This window comes from Mastigoproctus giganteus, chromosome 2 (assembly GCF_048544385.1).
Source record: "Mastigoproctus giganteus isolate SK-2022 chromosome 2, ASM4854438v1, whole genome shotgun sequence".
NCBI lineage: Eukaryota > Metazoa > Arthropoda > Arachnida > Uropygi > Thelyphonidae > Mastigoproctus > Mastigoproctus giganteus.
Genome location: NC_143576.1, coordinates 101,569,582 through 101,596,168, shown reverse-complemented (window position 1 = coordinate 101,596,168; position 26,587 = coordinate 101,569,582). Strand labels below are relative to the sequence as shown.

General features: G+C 38.8%; 1 protein-coding gene across 1 annotated transcript in view; it reads right to left on the bottom strand.

The window, feature by feature from the left end:
- Positions 1-26,587, bottom strand: part of LOC150089465 (uncharacterized) — a 1,372,165-nt gene that overhangs the window by 413,755 nt on the left and 931,823 nt on the right. The window contains exons 43-44 of the mRNA XM_090389992.1: positions 12,260-12,313; positions 1,939-1,992 (exon numbers count right to left, since the gene is read on the bottom strand). Coding sequence (XP_090246118.1) covers positions 1,939-1,992; positions 12,260-12,313 — 108 coding nt within the window. The remainder of the gene's footprint in view (positions 1-1,938; positions 1,993-12,259; positions 12,314-26,587) is intronic.

Genomic DNA, 26,587 nt, shown 5'->3' with positions numbered 1-26,587 from the left:
ACGAAACAACGGTTTTACGTATATTAAGTAGCAATCTACAAAATCTCTTATCTAAATTAAAAATAAAAATAACCAGCGTATCTAGAACTACATGGCTACTTATAAAGCTCAATATATATATATTTTTGGAAGTGAGGAAAGTCTGGTATCTGTAGAACACTCCCAAAGAATAAATGTATGCGAAACTGTAATAAATTCTTTAATTTACCATTTTCTAGAGAGTATCATACGGAAGTGTTCTACGTATCATATTGAGGTAAACTTCTTTAATTCTTTTACAAATATTGATATCAATGTAGAACGTATTGATATTATAGCTCTGGTTCATACTATCAAATTTATATATATGTATATATATATATACATATATATATATATATATATATATATATACTGTATATATATATATATATACAGTGGCAGACAAAAAAACTGCATCACCTTAAAAAAAGCAACATTTGTAGTGAAAGGTATAAGATATTGTTTGATTACAGTCATTTTGTTTGTCGCAAAGCAAAGGTATTGCATCAGACAGTAATTGAAAGGTATTGCATCTGCCGTTTCTATAAATACAGCTTTGGAAGGGTATACACGCTCATTAGTATCCTGTTTTCCGAAGGTGTAAGCATGGCTCCATATGTTCAGTTGACACCAAGAAAAAAAAGTGCAGCTCTTGCTCTGTCCCAGGAAAGGACAGAGCAACAGCTACATGTGCTATCACTGATAAAACAGGCTGCCATCAGTATCCTGGGTGCTGAAATTAAAGCATGAAACTGGTGATGTGAAGAAGACCTGGATCATGCCGTAAGAGAGTGACTATGCCTTCCCAAGATCGATATTTGAAATGGCTATGCCTTTGTAATCACCATGTTTCCATTTCCATTAATTATGCATTAATTAAAATGCGCTGCCTCCGTAGCCAGGTGGGAAGGAGCAGCAGTGCGTAGCACACGCTTCTTGATCAGACCGGGGTTCGACCCCGTCACCACCAAATACGGAGGATGCGGAAAGGTCAGGGGATAACCACCGCATATCCCGGAGCAATATGGCCTTAGTTGCTAATGCTCCTAAAAACCAAATAACAAAAACAAAAAAAAAATTAAAATGCATAATTAATAGAAACCATATTTCCATTAATTATGCATTTTACTCTTTGGGAAGATATTTATGGCAATTAGTTATATCAGGTGGAGTCTTTCTATTGGATTTCATTCACAGAGATATATATCCCATCTAACAAAAGCATTTATTTCGAACATTTCTGAAACCCACATATTTGCAAAATTCACAAGTGATGCAGTTTTTTTGTCCACCACTGTATGTATATATATATATATATATATATATACACACACACACTGAAAATTCTGCCTTAGAGGATGCACATAAACATTGGCATGACAGATGCGATAACTGTCATGCCAATGTTTATGTGAAGTTCGATCTACTGCTTTCTCATAACATTAGGGCCAATAGGGAATGAAAATTTTCACAGAGTTCTTTATTATTTGCTAATCTCAGGTAAATGGAATATTTTCATGAAAGAGTAACACTGTATATGAAGCAGGTTTTCAGAAGTTTCATATAACAATGTGTCTAGCCATAGGTGCATGTGAACAAAAATAGAAAAACGTATAATGGATATTTCCCTCAATTCAAATGAATGCGCTCTACATTCATTTCCTTTTGAAGCTTTTAATCTCTCTGATTTTATAGAAATAGCAAATTATTTGTTCAAACATAATGTTTCAAAAGGGCTAAGAAGATAAGATGCATATAAAGTGAAAATATAATACGCACACAGTACACAATATTAATGATGTCACAAAAAAAAAAAAAAAAAGTCTTCTGATATTAAGCCTATTCATTATCTTAAGATAACAATTTTTCTTCTTTTTTTCATAAGAAAAGAAAATAATTTTAACACTAATTACTAACCTTTGGTCCTCTTAATCCAGGTGATCCTGCCATTCCCTGTTCTCCATCAGGACCCTTTTAGTTACAAAAAAGAAAATAAAAAAAACATTATTTTAGTAACTTAGTTCGAAAAGCAAGAAACAATAAACAAACTGTAAAGAATTTTGAGCACTATATTGTATTTCTTTAATAATGCTACTTCTTTTATTACCCCTGCTTTATCAGAGTTCAAAAAAGAGCCAACTCAGATAAAGGTGGCAGTAACATAAAAACAGCTGTCACAGTGGAAATACTCTTTTAAACAAACAACAACCCACTCTATTTGGTGAGAGCTATATATGTGAAGGTATTTGAATAAATAGCAACTCAGTAATCAAAAGTTGTGTACTTATGAGAGAACTAAAAACATAAAAAGGAAAAGAAAAGGGTGTATAAGGTATAAGTACTTACTCCTCTCATGATAAAAAAAAAATTGAAAAATGGCACTCTTTCCTCCATCCCTCATCCTTTTTCTACTGAATTAGTGACAAATATTTAAAAAAAAATAAAAACGTAAAACATTTATATATATATATATAGATACTATAAATAAATAAAATAAAGGATTTTATTTTATGATATGCAAGAAGTATCGACCATCCCGATCATCGTGTCAACCACCGGTATGGTGCCAAAGACTCTTTATAGCAGCCTAGCAGCAATAGGTCTCCTAGAGAACACCTACAAGGAACTCTAGAAAGTCGCAATCCTGAACATCTGTAGGATAGTCAGATTTGCTCGACCAACAGTAACACCAGACATTACAACCACAGTGTATTTGGTAGCAGTACCCGTAATGGAGTGGAATCCCCCAATCAGGGAGAAATAATATAAGAGCAACAATAATAATAATGATAAAGATGGATGATGTCGCAGAGAAATAATATTCGTACTGCATCGAGTGTGGTGCAGGATAAAACCACTCACGTTCAGGCCTTAGGCAGAGGGGTCAGTTTGAAAAGTTGGAGACAGTCTCCTGAGCAAGACAGTGGAGCAAGTGGTGCTGTCCCCCATAAGGCTTCCTACCGAGTGGAAGGAAGAAAACACCAACGCATGAAGTGGAGCATTGAAATGAATACATACATCATGCAAGCATAGTATGAATTAACCAGGTTAGAGACCGATATGACAATGTACAGGTCGCGACTACATACCAAGTGGTTGGAACGATATCCAGATATTCAGGTCACCAAACAGCGATTAGCGGTCCAAAGAAGGACCATCATCACGAAGAACCTAATAGCACCTGCCATCTTGGAAAAAATCAAGCAGGATGTGAGCGATCAAAGAATAAAGCACAAAGAATATGGTCAATATGGAACCAGAGGAGGAACAGCAAGAAGAAATACAATCCAGAGTAGCTGAAGTGGAAAGAGACAAAGTCATGATATCCAGAATAGAAGATGAATGGAAGAAACCCCTAACAGAATTTGAAGGAATGGACCCCACAAGAACCCACGTGATATCTAAGCAGAGGCCAAATAAAATCCTGTGGAGAGTAACAGACCACCTCAATCGCAAATAATGCCACATTACCTTGACAACAATGGTGCAATGCTGGAGGCTATCCACACAGCCGTATACTGTGCTGCCATAGCAGCTACTAGGATTAATGGAAAAGAAACGAGAGACCAGCAGCAGAAGAACTGAAAACAGAAGGAACCACCAGCTTGGGAAAGAAGACTTCAGCAGAAGATAAAAGAATTAAGAGTCAAGATAGGTCAGTTTACCCAGTACCAACAGGGTAATAGAAGTAAGAAAATGATTGGAAAGGCAAAGAGCATCCTCAAGAGAGAGAGAGAGAGAGAGAGAGAGAGAGAGAGAGAGAGAGAGAGAGAGAGACAGCGTCCACAGCAAACAAGAGACCAGAAATCAGAGAATATGAGAATACTTGGACACACTGAAGCAGAACCTCCTTGCACTCGGCAAGAGACTACACCAATACAAAGAGAGCTCCCAGAGGAAAATAAACAACCAAATCTTCGATGAGGACCAAAGAGTCTTCTACAGGAAACTGGGTGAAGATGAGAAAGCAGGAAACGGGCCACCCGAGAAGAAGATGATTGAGACGTTCTGGGGAAATATATGGAGCAGTGAAGTAAGACATAACAGCAGAGCACCCTGGATAGAAGTAGAATGGAAGAAAACCAAGGACATACAAGAGATGAGAGAGTGGGAGATTCAAGAAGAAGAAGTAAAACAGTCGATCATGAACACCCACAACTGGCAAATACCAGGAATTGATAACATCCACAACTACTGGTACAAGAAGCTCACCTGCACAAACAAGCACCTAACAGAGCAGTTCACTCGAATGATAAGGCACCCGGAGAAAATCCCAAAGTTTCTCACTGAAGGAGTCACATATCTGAAGCCTGAAGACGAAGATACAAAAAACCCAGCGAAATACAGGCCAATCACATGACTCCCAATGATGTACAAGATCCTGACCAACTGCACAACCAAGAAGATATCAGACAACTTAGAGAGTCAGAATATAATGGCCGAACAGCAGAAAGGATGCAAGCGGAGGAGCAAAGGATGCAAGGAGCATCCTTAGTTATGGAGCAAGCCTACAAGAAGCACCACAACCTATATACAGCCTACATCGATTACTGCAAGGCCTTCAAATCCATACCTTATGGCTGGCTAATAGAGACCCTGAAGATCTACAAGGTCAATCCGATAGTGACAAACTTCCTAGGGGCAACAAAATGGAGTGCCACCATTAAGGTCGAGAACATCACAACCAGGCCAATCCCCATTATAAGAGGAATCTTTCAGGGAGATGCTCTGAGTCCACTGTGGTTCTGTCTAGCACTCAACCCACTATCCACCACGCTTAACGGTAGCAAGTATGGATATAACCTCAAAGAAAGAGAAAGAACCTATACACCCTCACCCACCTGATGTACAGGGATGACATCAAGCTCTATGCAGCAACCGAGAAGCAACACCAGCAACTACTCCGGTTCATCGAAGAATTCAGCAAGGACATCAGGATGAAATTTTGTCTAGACAAATGCAAAACCCACACACTGCACCAGGGAAAATTAGTTGGCTGAAACTACCAGCTGCTAACTTGGTAAAGAGATCAAAGCTATGACAGAAGGAGAGACACAAATACCTAGGGATGATGCAGGCTCAGCAGTTAGAGCACAAGGAAATCAAGAAGTGCCTGACGGAAAAATATCATCAGAGACTCAGAAGCCTGCTGAAAGCAAAATTGAATGGAGGGAACACAGTTAAAGCCATAAACACCTATGCAGCTCCAGTACTAACATACACCTTCAGGGTCATAGATTGGACTAACACTGAGTTACACAATATCATGCAAAAGACAAGGACAATGATGAACAAAAGCCGCCAACACCACCCAAAGTCAGCAGTGGAGATACTAACAATACCTTAGAAAAAGGGAGGAAGAGGCCTGATAGAACAACAGAAAACAGCGATAGTTAACCTGAAGGATTACTTTGAGAAAAACATAGCACCACTCCACTAGGCCATAAGGAAGATAGATAAGTGGAAAACCCACTCATCCTAAGGGAGGAACCCCCTCCCGCCCAGACAGCACAAAAAACGAAGTTAGAAAGATGGGCAAAGAAGACACTCCATGGCAGACACTACAATGAACTCCATCAAGATCACATCGATAACTTTGCCACCGATGCATGGCTCACAAACAGGACGCTCTTCCCCGAGATAGAAAGATTCATGCTAGCCATCCAAGACCAGGAAATCAACACCAGAAACTATAGAAAATACATTGCAAAGGAGCCTGGAATGTTAGATGACACATGCCACTCGACGATGCCACCTGGCCTCAGAAACTATCCAACACATTACAGCAGGGTACAAGGTGATCACCCAGACCGAGTACACTCATAGACACGACCAGGTAGCCAGTATAATACATCAGAAGCTAGCAAGGAAATACCAGTTGACCAAAGAAAGTGTACCATACTACATGTACGAACCCCAGATAGTACTAGAGACCCGAACCCACAAGCTGTACTGGGACCGTACCATAATAACGGATAAGACCATCCCGCACAACAGACCGGACATGATCTGTTGATGGAAAAGGCTACCTACCTGATTGACATAGCGTTGCCCAACACTAGCAATGTCCAGAATCCCACAAGGAAAAAATTAAGAAGTACACGAACCTGAGACATAAGGTCTAGGAAATGTTGACCATCCTGATCAACGTGTCAACAACCGGTATGGTGCCAAAGACTCTACATAGCAGCCTAGCAGCAATAGGTCTCCCAGAGAACACTTACAAGGAACTCCAGAAAGTCACAATCCTGAACACCTGTAGGATAGTCAGAGATTTCCACGACGAACAGTAACACCAGACATTACAACCACCCCAAGTACTTAGGCACCTCCGTAGCCAGGTGGGCAGGAGCAGCAGTGCGTAGCATGCGCTTCTTGATTAGACTGGGGTTTGAGCCCGTGACCACCAAATACGGAGGATGCGGAAAGGTCAGGGAATGACCACCGCATATCTCGGAGCAATATGGCCTTAGTTGCTAATGCTCCTAAAAAACCAAATAACAACAACAACAATCCCGAGTACTTGACAGCAGTACCCGTCACGGAGTGGAATCCCCCAATCAGGGAGAATATAATATAAGAGCAACAACAATAATAATAATAATAACCTATAATAAGTATAAACTAGTCTGTAGTCAAGTTACTAAGGGAGTAAAGCAAGATTGCAAGAGACAGATTATAAGAAGTCTTTGACTAAAAGTGCAAAAAAATTAGAAAAGAATTCTTTGCTTATGTTAACACTAGAAGGAAAGGGAGAAATCACTAGTCTACGTGATATGAATGGCATAGCTATTGATGATCTTGTTCATGTTGTTGACAAAGAATAAATATTTAGAGAGATAGAATAAAGGGAGAAACCACTAGTCTACATGATATGAATGGCATAGCTATTGATGATCTTGTTCATGTTGTTGACAAAGAATAAATATTTAACACCCCATAAGCATGGTGATACCAGAAGTAGATCCAATTGTAATTGGTTACTAACTAAATTTTGTGATAATTTAGAGGAAAGTGAAGAGAAATTCTTGAAGCTAAAAGTAAATAAGCACCTCGGGCTGGCAGAATCTGTACAGTTATATTAAAAAAAAAACAACAAAAGAGATAAGCAAACCTATAACTATAATAATGAGAGTATCCTTGGTAGAAGGTGGGGCAGATCAAAAGATGAAAGTGAGTACTTATAGATGTGTAAGCTTGAGCTCTCATCCAGGGCAAATAATGGAGTCAGTGTTTCAAAAAGTAATGCATGATCACCCTTAAGAGGAATGCAGTTATACTGCAATCACAGCATGGATTTGTTAAGGGGAGATTTTGTCTGGCCATACTGATTAGCTATATGATATAAAAATAATTCTGACATCATATATTTAGATATCAGTACAGCTTTTGCTAACATTCCATATGAAAGATTGCTTTGGAACATAATGACATTAGGGGAAAGTTACTGCTTCAGTTGAGTGGCAGAAGACAGAAGGTGGTAGTTAAAGGCATTGGATTAATATTATTAGTCCAAGAAAAGTAGATATTAATATATGTTATTACAGTTGAACTCATTTATAACGAGCTCGCTTACAATGAGTTCTCGGATATGACAAGTAAACTGAGATATTTTGTTTTGTCTCATTTAAAAACACATAGCATTCAGTTCAGATATAATGAGCACATCTTCGATATAACGAGGGAACATACCACCATATACAGCAAACCAAGTGTTTCTTGTCATCCTTTACAAACGAGAGGAAAGTTTGTACTTGTCCTTCAAAAGAAAGTTTATAAAATTGCCTGTGAAATCTGCTGTCTAGAACAATCAACGTCAAAGCAGCAAATGCTTCTAAGCTCTCTAGAGGTCTGCTTTTACCTACTCTGCAGCAACTAGCTACAGGTTATTGGCAAACCAATCAGAGAGCTGTAAAACACACCCCACTCCTTTTCTGATGACCAATCGCTGACCACTGCTGAATAGATAAAAGCAGACCTCTGGAGAGCTTAGATGCATTCATTTCTTTGACGCTGATCATTTTGGAGAGTGGATTTTGCAGCAAATTTTATAAACTGTCCTTTTAAGGATGAACTCTATTCTCACTTCTAAAGGACAGTAAGACGAACTTGGTTTCAATCTTGGAGCCTGAAAATGTCGAAGAGGAAAGCATTATCGGTGAAGGAAAAAGCTGAAAATATTCAAGAACTGCAGACTGGTCAGAAGAACATAGAGATATCCAAGAAGTACGGACTTTCTTCGTCTGTTGTTTCAACGCTGTGGAAAAATAAAGCAGTGTTGAAGGCCTGCGATGAAACAAATGCAACAAAGATGATGTTGATCAAGCTCTGCTGAAATGATTCGCTGCACAAAGAAATGCCGGTTTACCCATAAGTGGACCAATCTTAAAGGCTAAAGCAGAAGAATTTGCATAGCTTTTTAACTATGCACGATTTTGTTGCTCAAATGAGTGGCTTGATCGTCTTAAGGATTTTGTTACTCAAATTGTCTCGATTGGCATAAAATTTGCTATGGCAAAATCAGTGGAGAAGCATCTGCAGAGGACATGGAAATTACATCTAAGTGGATGACTGACATGGGGCCACTTCATTCTCAAGGCTGACATCCATATTGTAGATATCAACAGTGACGATGATATCTACAATATGGATGAAGCTGGAATTTTCTAAAATGTCACTTCTGACCAAACTTTGATATTCCAGGGCAAAAAATGCATTGAAGGAAAGTTGCCAAAGAATAGACTCACAGTGGCTATCTGTGCAAATATGTCTGGGACAGATAAAAGAAGGCTTCTAGTGATTGGAAAGTCTGCCAAACCAAGATGTTTCAAGAATGTGAATTAACTTCCGGTGGTTTATACGTTGAACAGAAAAGCTTGGATGACTTCAGATATTTTCACGGATTACCTCAAAAAGTTGGACAAAGATCTTTGTACAGAAAAATGCAAAATTATATTTGTTGTAGTTAACTGTCCTGCGTATATCTGCCTGCACAATTACCCCCAGGATAATTGTGCAGGCAGATATGAAGTTTTCTGAGCTGTGCAGACGGGCTGCAAGAGTAGCTCATGGTGTCTTGTCAATGATATACAGGAATTTTTCTAGCAGGGATAAGGAGGTGATTATTCCCTTGTATAAAGCAATGGTCAGGCCACACCTTGAGTACTGTACTGTATGCAGGTCTGGAGGCCTCATTTCAAGAAGGATGTAGAGCTGCTGGAATGAGTACAGAGAAGGGCAACAAGATTAGTGAATGGAACAAAGGGTTGTTCTTACGAAGAAAGGCTTAAGTTTTGCAAATTACAGTGTCTGGAGACTAGGCACCAGCGAGGTGATCTGATAGAGGTGTATAAAGCCTTGAATGGTTTGAGCATGCTCAATGCTGATGGGATTCTTCCTCTTGCTCAGAATAATCACCTGAGAGGGCATAAATTCAAATTGAGGAAAGACAGATGTAGGATAGATGTGAGGAAATTTGCCTTTAGCCAACGGGTAGTTAGTTGGTGGAACAGACTTCCATCCCTTGTCGTGGAAGTTGATAGCCTAAATAAATATAAGGCTCAGCTGAACAAGTATTTCGAACGAACGAAGGGGTGAAATGGGAGTGTTTTTTTTTTTTGGCTGATGCTGCATAAGCTTGCTTTCTTGCATCATATGCCTCTACTAATGCTAATGCTAACATTCAGGAAAAGAAAGTCGACAATCTAAGTAACATAATGCAATGCTCATTTTTTTGCCTCCAAACAATACAGAAGTGCTACAGCCAATGGATTAAGGTGTGATCAGAAGTTTCAAAGCTCATGTTCATTGGAACTTGGTCCTTTTGTTCACTGACAGAATAGACAAGGGAATTGAAATGAAAATCTCAGTTCTCAATGCTATATGCTTTATGAGCGATGCGTGGGAATCCCTTTCAAAATGTTGCATTCAAAACTGTTTCAAGAAGGCTGGATTTCAGTCACAGCAAGATAACATTAGAGGCAAGGAAGATCACATTCCGTTATCTGAGTGGTTGCAAAAAAGGAGTCCAGAGTATCTGAATCAACTTCCAAACATGAACAGTTCAGGAGCTCTTACAACAGAAGACATTAGCATTAGTTGAGGCATATGATGCAAGAAAGCAAGCTTATATAGCAAAAGCCAAAAAAAAAAAAAAAAAAAAACCCCTTCCCATTTCACCCATCTTGTCACTCCAAACATTTGTCTAGCTCAGCCTTAAATTCATTTAAGCTATCAACTTCCACAACAACAAACTGAAGTCTGTTCCAGCAATCAACTACTCGCAGGCTAAAGGAAAACTCCCGCACATTTATTCTGCAATTATCTTTCCTTAATTTGAATCTATGCCACCTCAGGTTCCTAATCTGAGCAAGCAGAAGTATCCCATAAGCATTGAGCCTGCTCAAACCATTCAAGGCCTTGTACACCTCGATCAGATTACCTCGCAGGTGTCTAGTCTCCAGATGCTGCAACTCGCAGAACTTAAGCTTCTCTTGGTAAGAGCACCCTTTTGTTCCTCTCACCAATCTTGTTGCCCTTTGTACTCGTTCTAGCAACTCTATATCCTTCCTAAAATGAGGTCTGCAGACCTGTATGCAGTACTCAAGGTGTGGCCTGACCATCGCCTCATAAAAGGGAAGAAGTAGACGAAGAAAACTCCATTCAGCTTCAATCATATGGAGCAGCTGTTGACAATGTAGAGAACCTTCAGTGTTTTTTCAAAGCTACAGATGATAGTGATGCAGAGGGAAAGGGAAAATGAAAAATTACTATTAGCAGATAGCTGTAGAAACGTTTCGTGGTTGAGTCAAATTTCTTATCTGGCGGATATATTTACAAAATTGAATGATGTTTCTCTTTCCCTTCAAGAAAAAAATGTAAATATTTTCAACACAAAAGATAAATTACGATCATTATTGCAAAAGTTATAATACTGGATCATGGCTGTTGAAAAAAATAATATGGATCCATTTCCAACTTTAACTGAACTGTAAACGTGACGAGGAAATTCGAAAAGAAATTATTTCTCATCTAAAATCAATAACTGTGGCATTAAATGAACACTTTCCTCTACTAAAAGATGATTTTTCACTAGTTGGTTTTCAATCTTTTCAATATTAAAGAAAAACCACAGGAACTATCTACTTCAGAATATGAAAATCTCATCAACCTGACATCAAACAGCCAAATAAAAGTTAAATTTATTGAATTTTCATTAAACGAGTTTTGGTGTCTTAAAAGAATATCCAAATTTATTCAAAAAGGCAATTTGTTGTTTGTTGCCTAGTAATACATATTTGTGTGAAAATGGATTTTCGCTCTACACTGAAACAAAAGCAAAATACAGAAGTAAGTTGGATGCCACACCAGATATTAGAATTCAGCTGTCCACAATTAAACCAAATTTTGAAAGAATACTGAAAGAAAAGAAGACATTTAATCCTTCACATTAATTACCAGTTTGAATTAATAATATTTTCTTTTCCATTATTAATCTGTTTTTTTTTTGTATTTTCAATAAATTATTTTAGATTTTTTAATTTGTTGTTTTATTTATAATCAGTAAAAATTTTCAGGGTTCCAAATTTTTTTTATCATGGTGAAAAGGGTTCCACGATTAAAATAAGTTGGAAACCACTGCCTTAGATAACAAGGAAGGCACAATTGCTGTACTACAATTCTAATTCAATATAGATGGACTGAGAAAAACTGAAGTTCCCATACACAATGCAAAGATGTAAACTTCTCTTCCAAGAGAAGTTTACATCTCTATTACAATAACTTCCAAACAGTTAACCACATTACACATTTATGTTTATTGTATTATTTTCTAAGGAAAAGCTTTGGCACTGCCCTAAATGATTAAGCATATTTTTTAACTAGCTCTACCTGGAGAATTAGTCATTTGAGATAGTAATCTTTTTTTTTTTTATTTTACTGGCTTTGTGTCAATGTTGCTATAGCAAAGTAGCTGCCTGTATGATGTACAGTGCATACCATCACAAAATATGCAGTGGTTTCACTTACATGAAAAGAAGAAACAATATAAAATAAATGTAAGAGAATCAATCTACCATCACTTGACACTCAGAAAGGTGATGATGGAATGTTGAAGATTACAGATCTGAAAAAAAAAAAACAACTAATTCATCTCTACTGAAATATGTACAAAAACAACAGTTAAAAGGTATGTAGTAAATGAGTAAATATTGACAAAGTAGTATTAAGTGCTACTTACAGATGGTCCTGGTTCACCCCTTGTGCCTTGTGGACCAGGTGCTCCTATAGGACCCTGAAACAGGAAATTATTTTATCTTAACAGATTAAATATATATAAAAGAATTATTTTTGTAAATAATTAATAAATGTAAATCAGCTTTATAATATTTAGAATGGTACATGCTCATTGCAGATATTTTCAACTCACAAGTCAATTTGAAATGGCTAAAAGATGCAAAAAAATGGCTTATACATCATTAAAGGATACAACAATAAAACTTTTACCCATTTCATTGTTCATTCCTAATAATGTGTCCAATCCTTCCTTAATGTATTCAACATACTGAACTGCACAATGTTAGGTAAAACTTGATTCCAATTCATTACTCTCTGGTTAAATGCAGTTTTCACATATCTATATCCCAACCAGTTATTTTCGCTTAAATTTTTTTTTTTTTTTTTTGTGTGTTGTCTGAGAAAGAGTAAAGATGCCACCAGAATTTAGTTTTCTCAACCTGTTTAAAGCCTTAAACATTTCAGTTAAGTCACCATTGAGATACATAGTCCAGATACTGAAATTTTCAGTAATGGACTTCCCTAAAAAGAATAAACTTTCATGCCAGCAACTAATCTTTCTGCTCTTCTTTGCACCCTTTCCAACAAAATTTTGCTTTTCCTAAAATGAAGCTTTCAAACCTACATGCAATATTTAAGATGTAGCCTAACGATTTCATTATAGAATGGGACAATCATCTCTGCTGGCAAAGTTCCTACATTTACTCAAAGAACCCCTTAAGCCAGAGGTTCCCAAACTTTCTCAGTTCATGGCACCCTTAATGTCTCAGTAATTTTTTTGCGGCACCCCTAGGCCAGAAGAATTACCTAACAGTTCCGTTTATTAAGTAGTTGGGTGCAAACAACTTAATAAATAATGTTGAAACTGTGATAATGTTTAAACTGTAAACTACCTTGAGCTAGTAGTTCACGCAGTTGTCCGAGAGATGTCGAGTACCGCTGTGTTTCTGAAAATTTAAAATATCCCGGAGCACACAGTTTGGGAACCGCTGCTTAAATCTATTCTAGCACCTGTCTGCACTGCTCAGAGAACTTAATTTCAGACTTTACAATTACACCTAGGTCTTTTTTTCAGTGGTTTCAATCTTGAGAATCATATGTTATTCCGTGATTACTGCTACCTAAATGCACTACCTTGGATTTATCAATATTAAATCTCGATTTCAGTATTTCAGCCCATCTCCCTGATTTATCTACATCATGGGTGTCAAACTCAGAAGTGGCACCAACCATTTTGTTTATAACTATTAGTACTTGCAACATACCTTTGCCACAACTAGCAAAATACTTCTTTCCATCAGGGACAAAGGGGTGATATTTGTATTAGGGAATGGCTAGGGAATTAGGGAATGTTTATGTCACACTAAACAGACTCATCATTGTACTGTCCACCCATATAAACTGGATGCACTTCCTTAGATTTTATGTGTTTCTTAACTAACAGCTACACCCCTCTTTCCTTCCTACCCTATCTGTCCTTTCTGTACACATTCTCAAATTCTAATTCTGCACTGCTTATATCTGTGTGACACCACGTCTCTAATATCCCAACAATATCCACCTTGGATGTCTTAACCAGCACTTCATATTCATCAATTTTATTTACCATACTCCTAGCATTGCTGTACGTGCAAATATACATGCACTTGTTCTTACTCTTAGTTACCCTAACACAGCCCATGTATTTACTTGTTCCATGATGACTCCCAGTAGCTTTTGAGGTCCCCAGCAACTTGCTCTCTAGGCTGCTACTCATTACAATGGAAGCAGTGCAAGAATCACTTATGCCTCTGCCTGCAGCTACCGTTAATATTTTAGTCTGTGAATCCCTCCAATCTAGCAGTTTTCCGACCCACCTAACACTACCTCGATCAGCAAATATTCTTGCACCCTTTCTATTTAAGTGTATCGCATCCCTGTAGAAGCAGTCTCTCCTGTTAGCAAGCACAGACCATGCTGAAAAAAATTCTACCCCGTGAGCTTTGCACAATCTCTCCAGGGCTGAATTGATTTACAAGGCTCTCATCATATACTCATTCCTATCGTGTCTAGGCAGAATTGCAGACATTTTCAAATTTAACCCTAACTCGTGGCTTTTTTCCAGCATTGACCTGTACTTGTTATGTAGTACTTTGCATTTGTCAATATTCTGGATTGCCATTTCTCAGCCCAACTGTCTAATTTTTCTATATCTTGTTGAAGTGCCATACTGCCATTACTGTCATTAACCGCCCAGTCATTAACTCCCCAGTCAAACTTTATTCAACCTGCAAGCTTAAACATACACCTTTATCAATATCATTAATAAATACAGAAAACAAAAAAGGACCCAGCATTGAAGTCTGGGGAACTCCTCTAATAACATTAGTTCATGAACAGCAGTGTCCATTGATAACAACTGTGTCTTCTCTCACTCACCAACCCTATATTTATAGCAATAACTTGATTTTAATGCCAAACTGCTTCAATTTGTATAGCAGTCTATTATGTTCAACAGTATCAAAAGCTTTCCTGAAATCAGAGCATATAACAAAATTATTTTTTTGAATCTAGTTGCTTTGTGACAGCATCATAGTGTCCAATCAAACTGGTCAAACAAAATCACCCCTGACAAACCCATGATGTGACAGAGTATAACTGCACACCTATCTAGATGGCCTTGCATTACTTCCTGAAACAGTAAATCCCTTTATTTCCCTATATATTCACACATCTCTAGTTCATGGGGACTTCCCCTGAATCAAAAGATGCTCAAATTATGGCTAAGGGTTTGCTTATCTCTTTTACTGCCACCTTAACATAAATGGATAGGTCCCATCCATCCCAGGTGCCTTTCTTACGTTTTAACTTCACAATTTTCTCTTCCACTTTCCTCTCAGTTATTACAAAATTATTTAGCCCACTGTTAGTCTGATAAACTTCTCGCATCAGCTTCCCCTTAAGAATTCCTCATGTGTAAATGTACATGCAAAATACTTATTCAGCTTGTCAGTAACGTGAGCAAGACTATCAACAGTTGAACTGTCGATATCCAGTGGACCAATGTGATTCATCCCCATCTTTCCAGCTTTTATATAAGAAAAACATTCTTTGCTATATTTCTTTGAATCCTTTGCCAAACATTTCTCATAATCTGCCTTAGCTTACGTAACATCCTTTGTGACTTGAATGCACACCATTTTATATCTACCACAGTTTTCTGTAACATCTGATAATTTGTATGCATCTCATGCATTTTTCTTCTCTGCCACAAGTCTCATTCATCTCATATCCATTTAAGTCTAAGCCTTGAATAATATTCCTTAGGTATGAAAAGTGTCTATAGTTTCTGTGATTATTTTCTTGAATGTTTCTCATTTATAATTTCCTGATGGTAACATCATTGGTTGGTTCCACTGTATAGAATTTAAAAACAAGACCACTGTAGTCATCTTTACAAAAGCAAAAACTCTTCCCTTAACCCTTGATGATAGTTACATCTTTAAATAAATCCCACATCAATAAACTATGATCACTGCCACTTTGTGGTTCTTTTATCTGCAGATTCTAAATGCTTGAACAATTTCTGCTGATAATTAGATCAAGAATGTTTATTGCTCTCTCTCTCTCTCTCTCTCTCTCTAACATGCTGCTGTAGAAAAGTCATCTAATAAATCCACAAAAAGTCCTGCAGGTGTGCGTGTGTGTGTGTTAAGTGACCAACCCACAAGTTCCAGTTAATATTTGGAAAGTTAAAATCCCTCATTATAAGACATTCTGATTTACTGGTCCACTCTATTTCCCTTTATAGCTATTAGTTGTACTCATCAGAGTCATTAGGTCTATAACACACTCCTACTCTCATTTCTGGTTTCCCAGTGCTTATATCACACCAAACTGACTCAACATTACACTGGCCACTAATGTCAACTGGATGCACTGCCCTAGATTTTATGTGCTTCTTAACTAAGAAGCATAACCCATCCTCCCCTCCTGTCATGTCCTTTCTGTACACATTGTGCTCCCCATATTCAAATTTTGTATCCCTCATATATATGAGTGATACATCTCTAATAACCCTACATTGTCTGCACTGGATTTGATACTTATGTTCTGCAAATTGCACTTCTTGGAAATTAGGCAGCTACAAGGAGACCTGATTGAAGTGTTTAAAGCTTTAAGTGGATTAAGTAAACTAAATGATGAAGATATTCTTTTTCTTTCTTGGTCAACACACATAAGGGAACACAAGTTTAAATGGAAGAAGGATGGTGGCAGGACAGATGTGTAAAAAGTTGCTTTTGGCCAGAGAGTAATTGATTGCTGGAATAAAATTTCACCTAGTGTTATGGACATGGGCAATTTTAATAAATTTAGGGAGGAATTAGATAAGGGGATGAACAGATGGGGAGGGTAGTGTGTGTGTGTGTGTGTGTGTGTGTGTGTGTGTGTGTGTGTGTGTGTGTGTGTGTGTGTGTGTGCTTTTTTTTTTCTTTTCATTGATGCTGTATAAACTTCCTTCCTTGTATTATTAATACAAATACTAACATGATACAAGGAAGTAAAGCGTCACTTCCTTGCATCATGGTCTGTGAATTCTGTGGTCGCGAGAATTCTGTGGATTATTCGTGGCCGACACATTTAACAGGATGGGAATTGGGATCTGAATTGGGAATGGTAAAGGGAGTAATGCAGAATAAGGTATGATAACCATTACCGGGGGTACTAGTGAAGAATGTGAAGGCGGTGGAGGAGGTGGGGGTGAGGAGGATGTGGTTGTGGTCCTGGAAGAGTGCCTGGTACTGACACTGGTGGAATTGGAGAAATAGGGGACATAAACCAAGGAGGAAAGGGAAGTGGAGGAACTTCTGGTCTCATTCCAATTCCATGCTGAGCACAGAGGATTTACCAGCCAAAAATAAATAAATAAAAAATATCCTCTTCATTTGTTCATTCTTTCTACTAATTTGTGCTACCTTTCATTAAATTTATTTGTACTTACTTATTTCTACAACATAAGCTGAAAATTTATTCTAACAATCAATTATTCTCTGCTGAATGAATATTTCCATACATCTATGCTGTAACCATCCTTTTTCATTATAAATTTATGCTTCTGTGTATGTGTAATTTGAGAGAGAGAGAGAGAGAGAGAGAGAGAGAGAGAGAGAGAGAGAGAGAGAGAGAGAGAGAGAACAGTACAGGAAACTTGTGAAACACAAGCAGTTGCTCTTGACATCTCAAAGGCTTTCGACGATTGTGTTTGGCATAAAGGTCTTCTAAACAAGCTTCCATCTTATGGTTGCCAACTGATTTTTGTAATCGGTTATCCAGTTTTCTCTCTGATTGCTCACTGAGGGTGATGGTGGATGACTCTCTGTCTTCTAACTTCTCCACTAATGCTGGTGTCCCCCCCCCAAAGGTTCAGTTCTTTCCCCACTTTTTTTCCGCTTGTATATTAATGACCTTCATCCGTTGACTGGAAATCCTATCCATAGTTTTGCCGATGACAGCACGTTGCATTCCACTTTCAATTTGAGAAACCTTGCCCTGCTCAATCAGCTTCAACTACTTGAATATCCGCTAAAAATTCCTTAAATGCCAATCTCCAGGTAATTCTCCAGTGGGGCAAAGACAACTTAGTTGATTTCAATCCTTCTAAAACTCAGCCTTGTCTTATATCTCACAAAAAGGATTCGTCTGCTCCTATGCTTATCTTTGGTGACACTCCAATTTATTTTGGGGATTACCCTGACTTCTAATCTCTCTTGCTGCAAGCACATTACAAATACTACTTCCACTCCATCTAAAAAACTCGGTTTTCTCTTTCACTCTCGACATTACTTTTCTTCCAAACAGCTGTAGTAGTAGTAGTAGTAATGGCATGTGATGCAAGAAAGCAAATGTATGAGCTTATGCAGCATCAGCCAAAAAAAAAAAAAAAATCACACCATTCCCTCCAAATGCCTGTCCAGTTCCTCCTTAAATTTATTCAACCTATCAACTTCCACAACGACAGATGGAAGTTTGTTCCAGCAATTAACCACCCACTGGCTAAAGGCAAATTTCTGCACATCTATTCTACATCTGTCCTTTCGTAATTTGAATTTATGCCCCCTTAGGTTCGTAATCTGAACAAGTGGAAGGATCCCATCAGCATTCAGCGAGCTGAACCCATTCAAGGCCTTATACACCTCAATCAGATCACCGCGCAGGTGCCTAGTCTCCAGCCACTGCAATTTGCAGAACTTAAGCCTCTCTTGGTAAGAGGATCCCTTCATTCCCCTCACCAATCTTGTTGCCCTTCTCTGTACACGCTCAAGTAAATCTACATCCTTCCTAAAATGAGGCCTCCAGACCTGTATGCAGCACTCAAGGCGTGGCCTGACCACTGCCTTACACAGAGGGATAATCACCTCCTTTTCCCTGCTAGCAAAATTCCTATATATCATTGACAAAACCCCATGACCTGCACTGGCAGCCTGTCTGCATTGCTCAGAAAACTTCATATCTGCCTGCACAATTACTCCCAGGTCCTTTTCATTTTCTACCACCTTAAGTGTAGTACCACACAGTTGGTACGTTTCTCTGGGGTTACTTCTACCCATATGCAGTACTTTGCATTTGTCAAGGTTAAACTTCAGTTGCCACTTCTTAGCCCATCTGCCCAAATTATCTAGATAATGTTGCAGTAGCACACTGCCATTACTGTCATTAACAACCCTGCCAACCTTTGTATCATCTGCAAACTTCGACATTAAGCCTGATATACCTTCATCAATATCATTGATAAATAAACAAAACAACAGTGGACCTAACACCGAATCCTGTGGGACTCCACTAATAACATTAGTCCAAGAAGAGCAGCACCCATTGATTACCACCTTCTGTCTTCTCACACTTAACCATCCTTTTATCCATTGTAGCAACTTACCCTTAATACCATTCTGCTCCAATTTGTACAATAGTCTTCCATGCGCAACAGTGTCAAAAGCTTTCCTGAAATCCAAATATATGATATCAAAATTATTTTTTCCATCCAGTTCCTTTGTAACCACATCATAATATCCTATCAAATTTGTCAGACAAGACTTTCCCTTAACAAACCCATGCTGTGTCTGAATTATTGCTGCAGTCCTGTCTAGATGATCCTGCAATGCATCTTTAACCAGCGACTCCATTATTTTACCCGGAACAGAAGTTAAACTAACTGGTCTGTAATTACTCGTGTCACCCTTCGATCCCCCTTTGTGAATTGGGGATGCATTTGCACATCTCCAGTCCGTGGGAACCTCCCCTGAGTCCAAGGATGCTCTCATAATTATATTATGGCTAAGGGTTTGCTTAGTTGCTTTGCCGCCTCCTTTAATATAACTGGATAGATCCCATCCACCCCAGGTGCTTTTCTTACATTCAACTTCAACAGTTTCTCTTCCACTTTGCTCTCAGTTATTACAAAATCATTAAGTATCCTGCTACAATTTGATAACCTTCTGCCATTTTCAAACCTTAATAATTCCTCACGTGTGAATGTAGATGCAAAATACTCATTCAGTTTGTTTGTTATCTGAGCAGGATCATCAACAGTCGAACCATTGATGTCAAGTGGACCAGTCAGATTCATCCCCTTCCTTTTAGAGTCTATATAAGTAAAGAAATCCTTGCTGTTTTTCTTAGCATCTTTTGCCAAGGATTTCTCGTAATCTGCCTTCGCCTCCTGAACCTCCTGTTCACTATGTACAAATCGCAAATCTGCCCTACCATGGAATATTGTTCCCACATCTGGGGGTGGTGCCCCCAAAACCTCTCTCACACTTCTAGATTCCATTTGGAAGAGGGTAGTTAGGTTAATTAATGACTCATCTCTAACAGAGTCTCTCCACTCGCTGTCTCATAGACGTACTGTTTCAGCTACATGCCTTTTCTACAGATACTTCCATGGGCACTGTTCTTCTAAATTGGCTTCTATAATTCCCACTCTCTCTTTCAAAACAGTTGGAACACATGCCACCACCAGCCAACATCAATTTACTGTCCAACTTCAAACCCACAGAACCAACTTTTCCTCTTCCTCATTTATTCATTCAACTGCCGTTTTTCTGGAACAACCTTCCCTCATATGTATTGCCTGAAAATTACAGTCTACAGAAGTTTAAGTTTAATGTCAACAAATATCTTCTTTCGTCTTCTCAACCTCTAATCCAAGCATGGTACTAGAACTAAAGGTTCTAATACCTCTCGTCTTTGGGGTTTTCATAAAAAAAAAAAAGTCACAAATGAGGTTAGGCAGGCGAAGGTAGATTACAAGAAATCTTTGGCTGAGGATGCAAAGAAAACAGCAAAGAGTTCTTTACTTATGTAAACTCTAGAAGGAAAGGGATGAATCAGATTGGACCACTTGACATAGATGGTTTGACTATTGATGATCATGCTTAGGTATCTGACAAACTGAATGAGTATTATGCATCTACATTCGCATATGAGGAGTTATTCAAGGAGGGGAATGCCAGAAGTTTATCAAACTCTAACAGGAAGCTAAGTGATTTTGTAATAACTGAGAGCAAAGTGGAGGAAAAATTATCAACCATTCCATAAGGAAGGCATCTGGGGTAAATGAGATCTATCCAGTTATATTGAAGGAGATAGCAAAGGAAGTAAGAAAACTCTTAGCCATAATTATAAAATCTTCCTTGGACTCAGGGGAGGTCCCCATAGACTGGAGATGTGCAAATGTGTCTCCAATTCACAAAGGGGGGGGGGGGGGGTCAAAGGGTGATATGGGTAATTAAAGATCTGTTAGTCCTGGTTAAAGAAGCATTGCAGGATAATCTAGAAAAGACTGCAGTAATAGATAAGACACAGCATGGATTTGTCAAAAGGAGGTCTTGTCTGACCAATTTGATTGCTTACTATGATGTGGTCACAAAGGAACTGAATGCCAAAAATAATTTTGATATCATATACTTGGACTTCAGGAAAGCTTTTGATACTGTTGCACATGGACAACTGCTGTACAAATTGGAGAGGTATGGCATCAAGGGTAAGCTGCTACAATGGATAAAGGAAATTTTTGAGTGGGAGACAACAGAGAGTGGTAATCAATGGACACTGATCTTCGTGGAAAAATGTTATTAGTGGAGTTCCCCAGGGTTCGGTGTTGGGCTAAGTGTTGTTTTGTATATTTATCAATGATATTGATGAAGGTATATCAGGTTTAATTTCCAAGTTTGCAGATGATAGAAAGGTTGGCAGGGTTACTAACGATAGTAATGACAGTATGCTACTCCAACTGGATCTAGATAAGTTGGAAAAATCGGCTGAGAAGTGGCAAATGGAGTTTAATATTGACAAATGCAAATACTGCATGTGGGTAGCAATAACCGAAGAGAAACGCACCAACTGGGTGGTACTACACTCAGGGAAGTGGAAAGTGAAAAAGACCTGGTGGTAATTGTGCAGCCAAATATGAAGTTCGCTGATCAGTGTAGAGGGGCTGCCAGGGCAGGTCATGGAGTCTTGTCAATGATATATAGGAATTTTGCTAGCAGGGACAGGGAGGTGATAATCTCGTTATACAAGGCAATGGTCAGTCCACACCTACAGTACTGTGTACAGGTCTGGAGGCCTCATTTTAAGAAGGATGTAGAGTTGCTAGAAGGGATACAAAGAAGGGCAACACGATTGATGAGGGGAACAAAGGAGTTCTTTTACCAAGAAAGGCTTAAGTTCTGCAAATTGCAGTGCTTAGATAGTAAGCATCTGTGATGTGATCTGATTAAGTGTATAATGCCTTGAATGGGTTGAGCAAGCTGAATGCTGATGGGATTCTTTGTCTTGCTCAGACTAAGAACCTGAGGGGGCACAGTTTCAAATTGAGGAAAGATAGTTGTAGAATAGATGTACGGAAATTTGCCTTTAGCCAGCGGGAAGTTGATTGGTGGAACAGGCTTCCATATTTTGTTGTGGAAGCTAATAACCTAAATAAATTTAAGGCTGAGCTGGACAGGCATTTGGAACGAATGGAGTGATGAAATGGGAGGGTTTTTTTTTTTTTTTTGGCTGATGCTGAATAATCTTGCTTTCATGCATCATATGCTTCTACTAATGCTAGTCAATCTTCTGTTTCAAGGAAAATAATGGAGTCACTGGTTAAGGAAACAATGCAGGATTATCTAGAGAAGATTGCAATTATAGTTCAGACACAGCATGGGTTTGTTAAGGGGAAGTCTTGTCTGACTAATTTTATTGGATACTATGATGTTGTCACAAAGGAAATGGATGCAAAGAATAATTTTGATATCATATACTTGGATTTTAAGAAAGCTATTGATACTGTGTCACATGGAATACTACTGTACAAATTGTAGCAGTATGGCATTAAGGATAAGTTCCTACAATGGATGGCTGAGTGGGAGAAGACAGAGAGTGGTTATCAATGGACACTGCTCTTCATGGACTAATGTTATTAGTGGCGTCCCCAAGGTTTGATGTTGGGCCCATTGTTGTTTTTGGTATTTATCAATGATATTGATGAAGGCATCAGGGTTAATGTCTAAGTCTGCAGGTGATAAAAAGGTTTGCAGGGTTGTTAATGACAGCAGTGATAGTACGCTACTGCAAGAGTTGAAAAGTTGTACTTGTACTTGTAAAAGTTGTCTGTACTTGTTAACAGGAGAGACTGCTTCTACAGAGATACACTTAAATAGAAAGGGTGCAAGAATATTTGCTGATGCTATCGAGGCAGTGTTAGGTGGGTCGGAAAACTGCTAGATTGGGGGGATACAAGGACTAATAGAGTAACAGTAGCCACTGGCAGAAGTGAAAGTGATTCATGCACTGCTTCTATTGGAATGAGCCGCAGCCTGAAAAATAAGATGCAGGATATTTCAGAGACTGCTGGGAATCATTGGGGTACAAGTAAACACATAGGTTGTGTTAGGGTAGCTAAGAAAAAAAACAGGTGCATGTATACTTGCGTGTACACCAATGCTAGGAGTTTAGTAAATAAATTTGATGAATTTGAGGTATTGCTCAAAACATCAAAGGCAGATATTCTGGGGATTTCAGAGACGTGGTGTCACAAAGATATAAGGAATGCAGAACTGGAATTTGGGGAGTACAATGTCTACAGAAGAGATAGACAGGATAGGAAGGGAGGAGAGGTTATGCTATTAATTAAGAAATACATAAAATCCAAGGAAGTGAAGCCAGTCGACATTGCTGCACAGTGCAGTGTCGAGTCAGTTTGGTGTGACATAAGTATTGGGAGATCAAAATTGAGAATAGGAGTGTGCTATAGGCCTAATGACTCTGATGAGTATAATAAGAAATTGTACAGGGAAATAGAGTGGGCCAGTAAATCAGAGAGTCTTATAATGGGGGATTTTAATTTCCCAGATATTGACTGGAATTTGGGGGCTGGTCACTCACACACTAGCAAGGCTTTTGTGGATTTATTGTATGATTATTTCCTACATCAGCATGTTCAGGAGGCAATTAGAGGGAGTAATACTCTTAATTTGATTATCAGTAGTGATTCGTCATGCATTAAGAATCTGCAGGTAAATGAACCACTAGGTGGCAGTGATCACAGTGTGCTGAAGTGGGATTTACTCAAAGAGGTAACTACCATTAGGGTAGTTACCTCTTTGAGTAACATCATCATCATCATCATCAGTTGGTAGTTACCAACTGATGATGTTACCAACAGCAAATTCAAAATGGGAAGCATTCAAAGAACTTATCTTGGAAGCTACTAGGCTTTACATACCAACTAAGAAATATTGTTCAAAGTTTAGGCCTAAGTGGATGTCAGATGAACTAATGAGACATATGGCAGAGAAGAAAAATGCATGGGATACATACAAATTAACACGTGACACAGAAACTTTTGATAGGTACAAGTTGATCTGTAACCAAGTTACAAAGGAGGCTCAGGTAGCTAACAAACTAAATGAATATTTTGCATTGACATTCACACATGAGGAGTTATTCAGCGAGGGGAATGCCAGAGGTGTATTCAACTCTGGCAGTAAGCTAGAGAATCTTGTAATGACTGAGAGTAAAGTGGAGGAGAAATTGTTGAAGATAAATACAAGAAAGGCACCTGGGGTGGATGGGATCTATCCAGTTATATTAAAGGAGGCAGAAAAGGAAGTAAGCAAACCCTTAGCCATAATTATGAGAGCTTCCTTGGACTCAGGAAAAGTACCCATGGACTGGAGATGTGCAAATGTGACCCCAATTCACAAAGGAGGATCAAAGGGCGACACAAGTAATTATAGACCTGTTAGTTGAACTTCTGTTCCAGGAAAATTAATGGAGGCACTGGTTAAAGAAGCACTGCAGGATCATCTAGACAACACTTCAGTTATAGCTTGGACACAACATGGTTTTGTTAAGGGGAAGTCTTGCCTGACCAATTTGATTGGATACTATGATGCAGTAACAAAAGAACTGGATGCAGGGAATAACTTTGATATTATATACTTGGATCTTAGAAAGGCTTTTGATACTGTTGCACATGGAAGACTGCTGCACAAATTGGAGCAGTGTGGCATTGGAGGCAAATTGCTGCTATGGATAAAGGGGTGGTTAAGGGGGAGAAGACAGAGAGTGTTAATCAATGGACGCTGCTCATCGTGGACTAATGTTATTAGTGGAGTCCCTCAGAGTTCAGTATTGGGTCCATTATTGTTTTCTGTATTTATAAATGATATTGATGATGGTATATCAAGCTTAATGTTCAAGTTTGCAGACGATACGAAGGTTGGCAGGGTTGTCAAGGCCACTACTGACACTATGCTACTGCAACAGGATCTGGAAAGGTTGAGCAGATGGGCTGAGAGGTGGCAAATGAAGTTTAACATTGACAAATGTAAAGTACTACATATAGGAAACAGCAACCCCAGAGCAACGTATCAACTCTGTGGTACTACACTGACAGTGGTAGACCTGGTGGTGGTTGTGCAGGCAGATATGAAGTTTTCTGAGCAGTGCAGACGGGCTGCAAGAGTAGCTCATGGTGTATTGTCAATGATATATAGGAATTTTTCTAGCAGGGATAAGGAGGTGATTATTCCCTTGTATAAGGCAATGGTCAGGCCACACCTAGAGTACTGTATACAGGTCTGGAGGCCTCATTTCAAGAAGGATGTAGAGATGCTGGAACGAGTACAGAGGAGGGCAACAAGATTGGTGAATGGAACAAAGGGGTGCTCTTACGAAGAAAGGCTTAAGTTTTGCGAATTACAGTGTCTGGAGACTAGGCACCAGCGAGGTGATCTGATAGAGGTGTATAAAGCCTTGAATGGTTTGAGCATGCTCAATGCTGATGGGATTCTTCCTCTTGCTCAGAATAATCACCTGAGAGGGCATAAATTCAAATTGAGGAAAAACAGATGTAAGATAGACGTGAGGAAATTTGTCTTTAGCCAGCGGGTGGTTGGTTGGTGGAACAGAATTCCATCCCTTGTCATGGAAGTTGATAGCCTAAATAAGTTTAAGGCTCAGCTGGACAGGTATTTCGAACGAACAGAGGGGTGAATTGGAAGTGGTTATTTTTTATTTAATTATTTATTTTATTATTATATATATATTTTTTGGCTGATGCTGCATAAGCTTGCTTTCTTGCATCAAATGCTTCTACTAATGCTAATACTAAGTTGAGCAGATGGGCTGAAATGGGGTGGCAAGTGAATTTTACATTGACAATGTAAAATACTGTATATGGGTATAACCCCAGAGTAACATACCAAATGAGTGGTACTACACTCAGGGTAGTGGAGAATGAAAAGGACCTGGGGAAATTGTGCAGTTATTTATGAAGTTTTCTGAGCAGTGCAAAAAGGCTGCAAGAGTAGCTCATGGTGTCTTGTCAATGATATTGCCCCGGGGGCTCACATCTGGTGAGTATGGGCTTGGCACACCCAGGGTCCCGAGCTGGATATCATCATTCTTCTCTTTCTTGGTGATTCCCTTCTACTTCTCTCTCTCTCTCTCTCTCTCTCTCTCAGGGTGACTTGGGAACTTTTTTTTTTTCCTGGTGCAGCATAAGCCTCAGGCTTCCTTGCACCATATGGCTATTAATAATAATAAAAATAATAATAATATACAGGAATTTTGTTAGCAGGGTTAAGGGAGTGATTGTCCCCTTGTATAAGGCAATGGTTAAGCCTTGCCTTGAGTAGTGTATACAGGTCTGGAGTCCTCAATTTAGGAAAGATGTAGAGCTGCTGGAATGAGTACAGAGAAGAGCAACGAGGTTGGCAAGTGGAAGAAGGGGGGTTGGTGT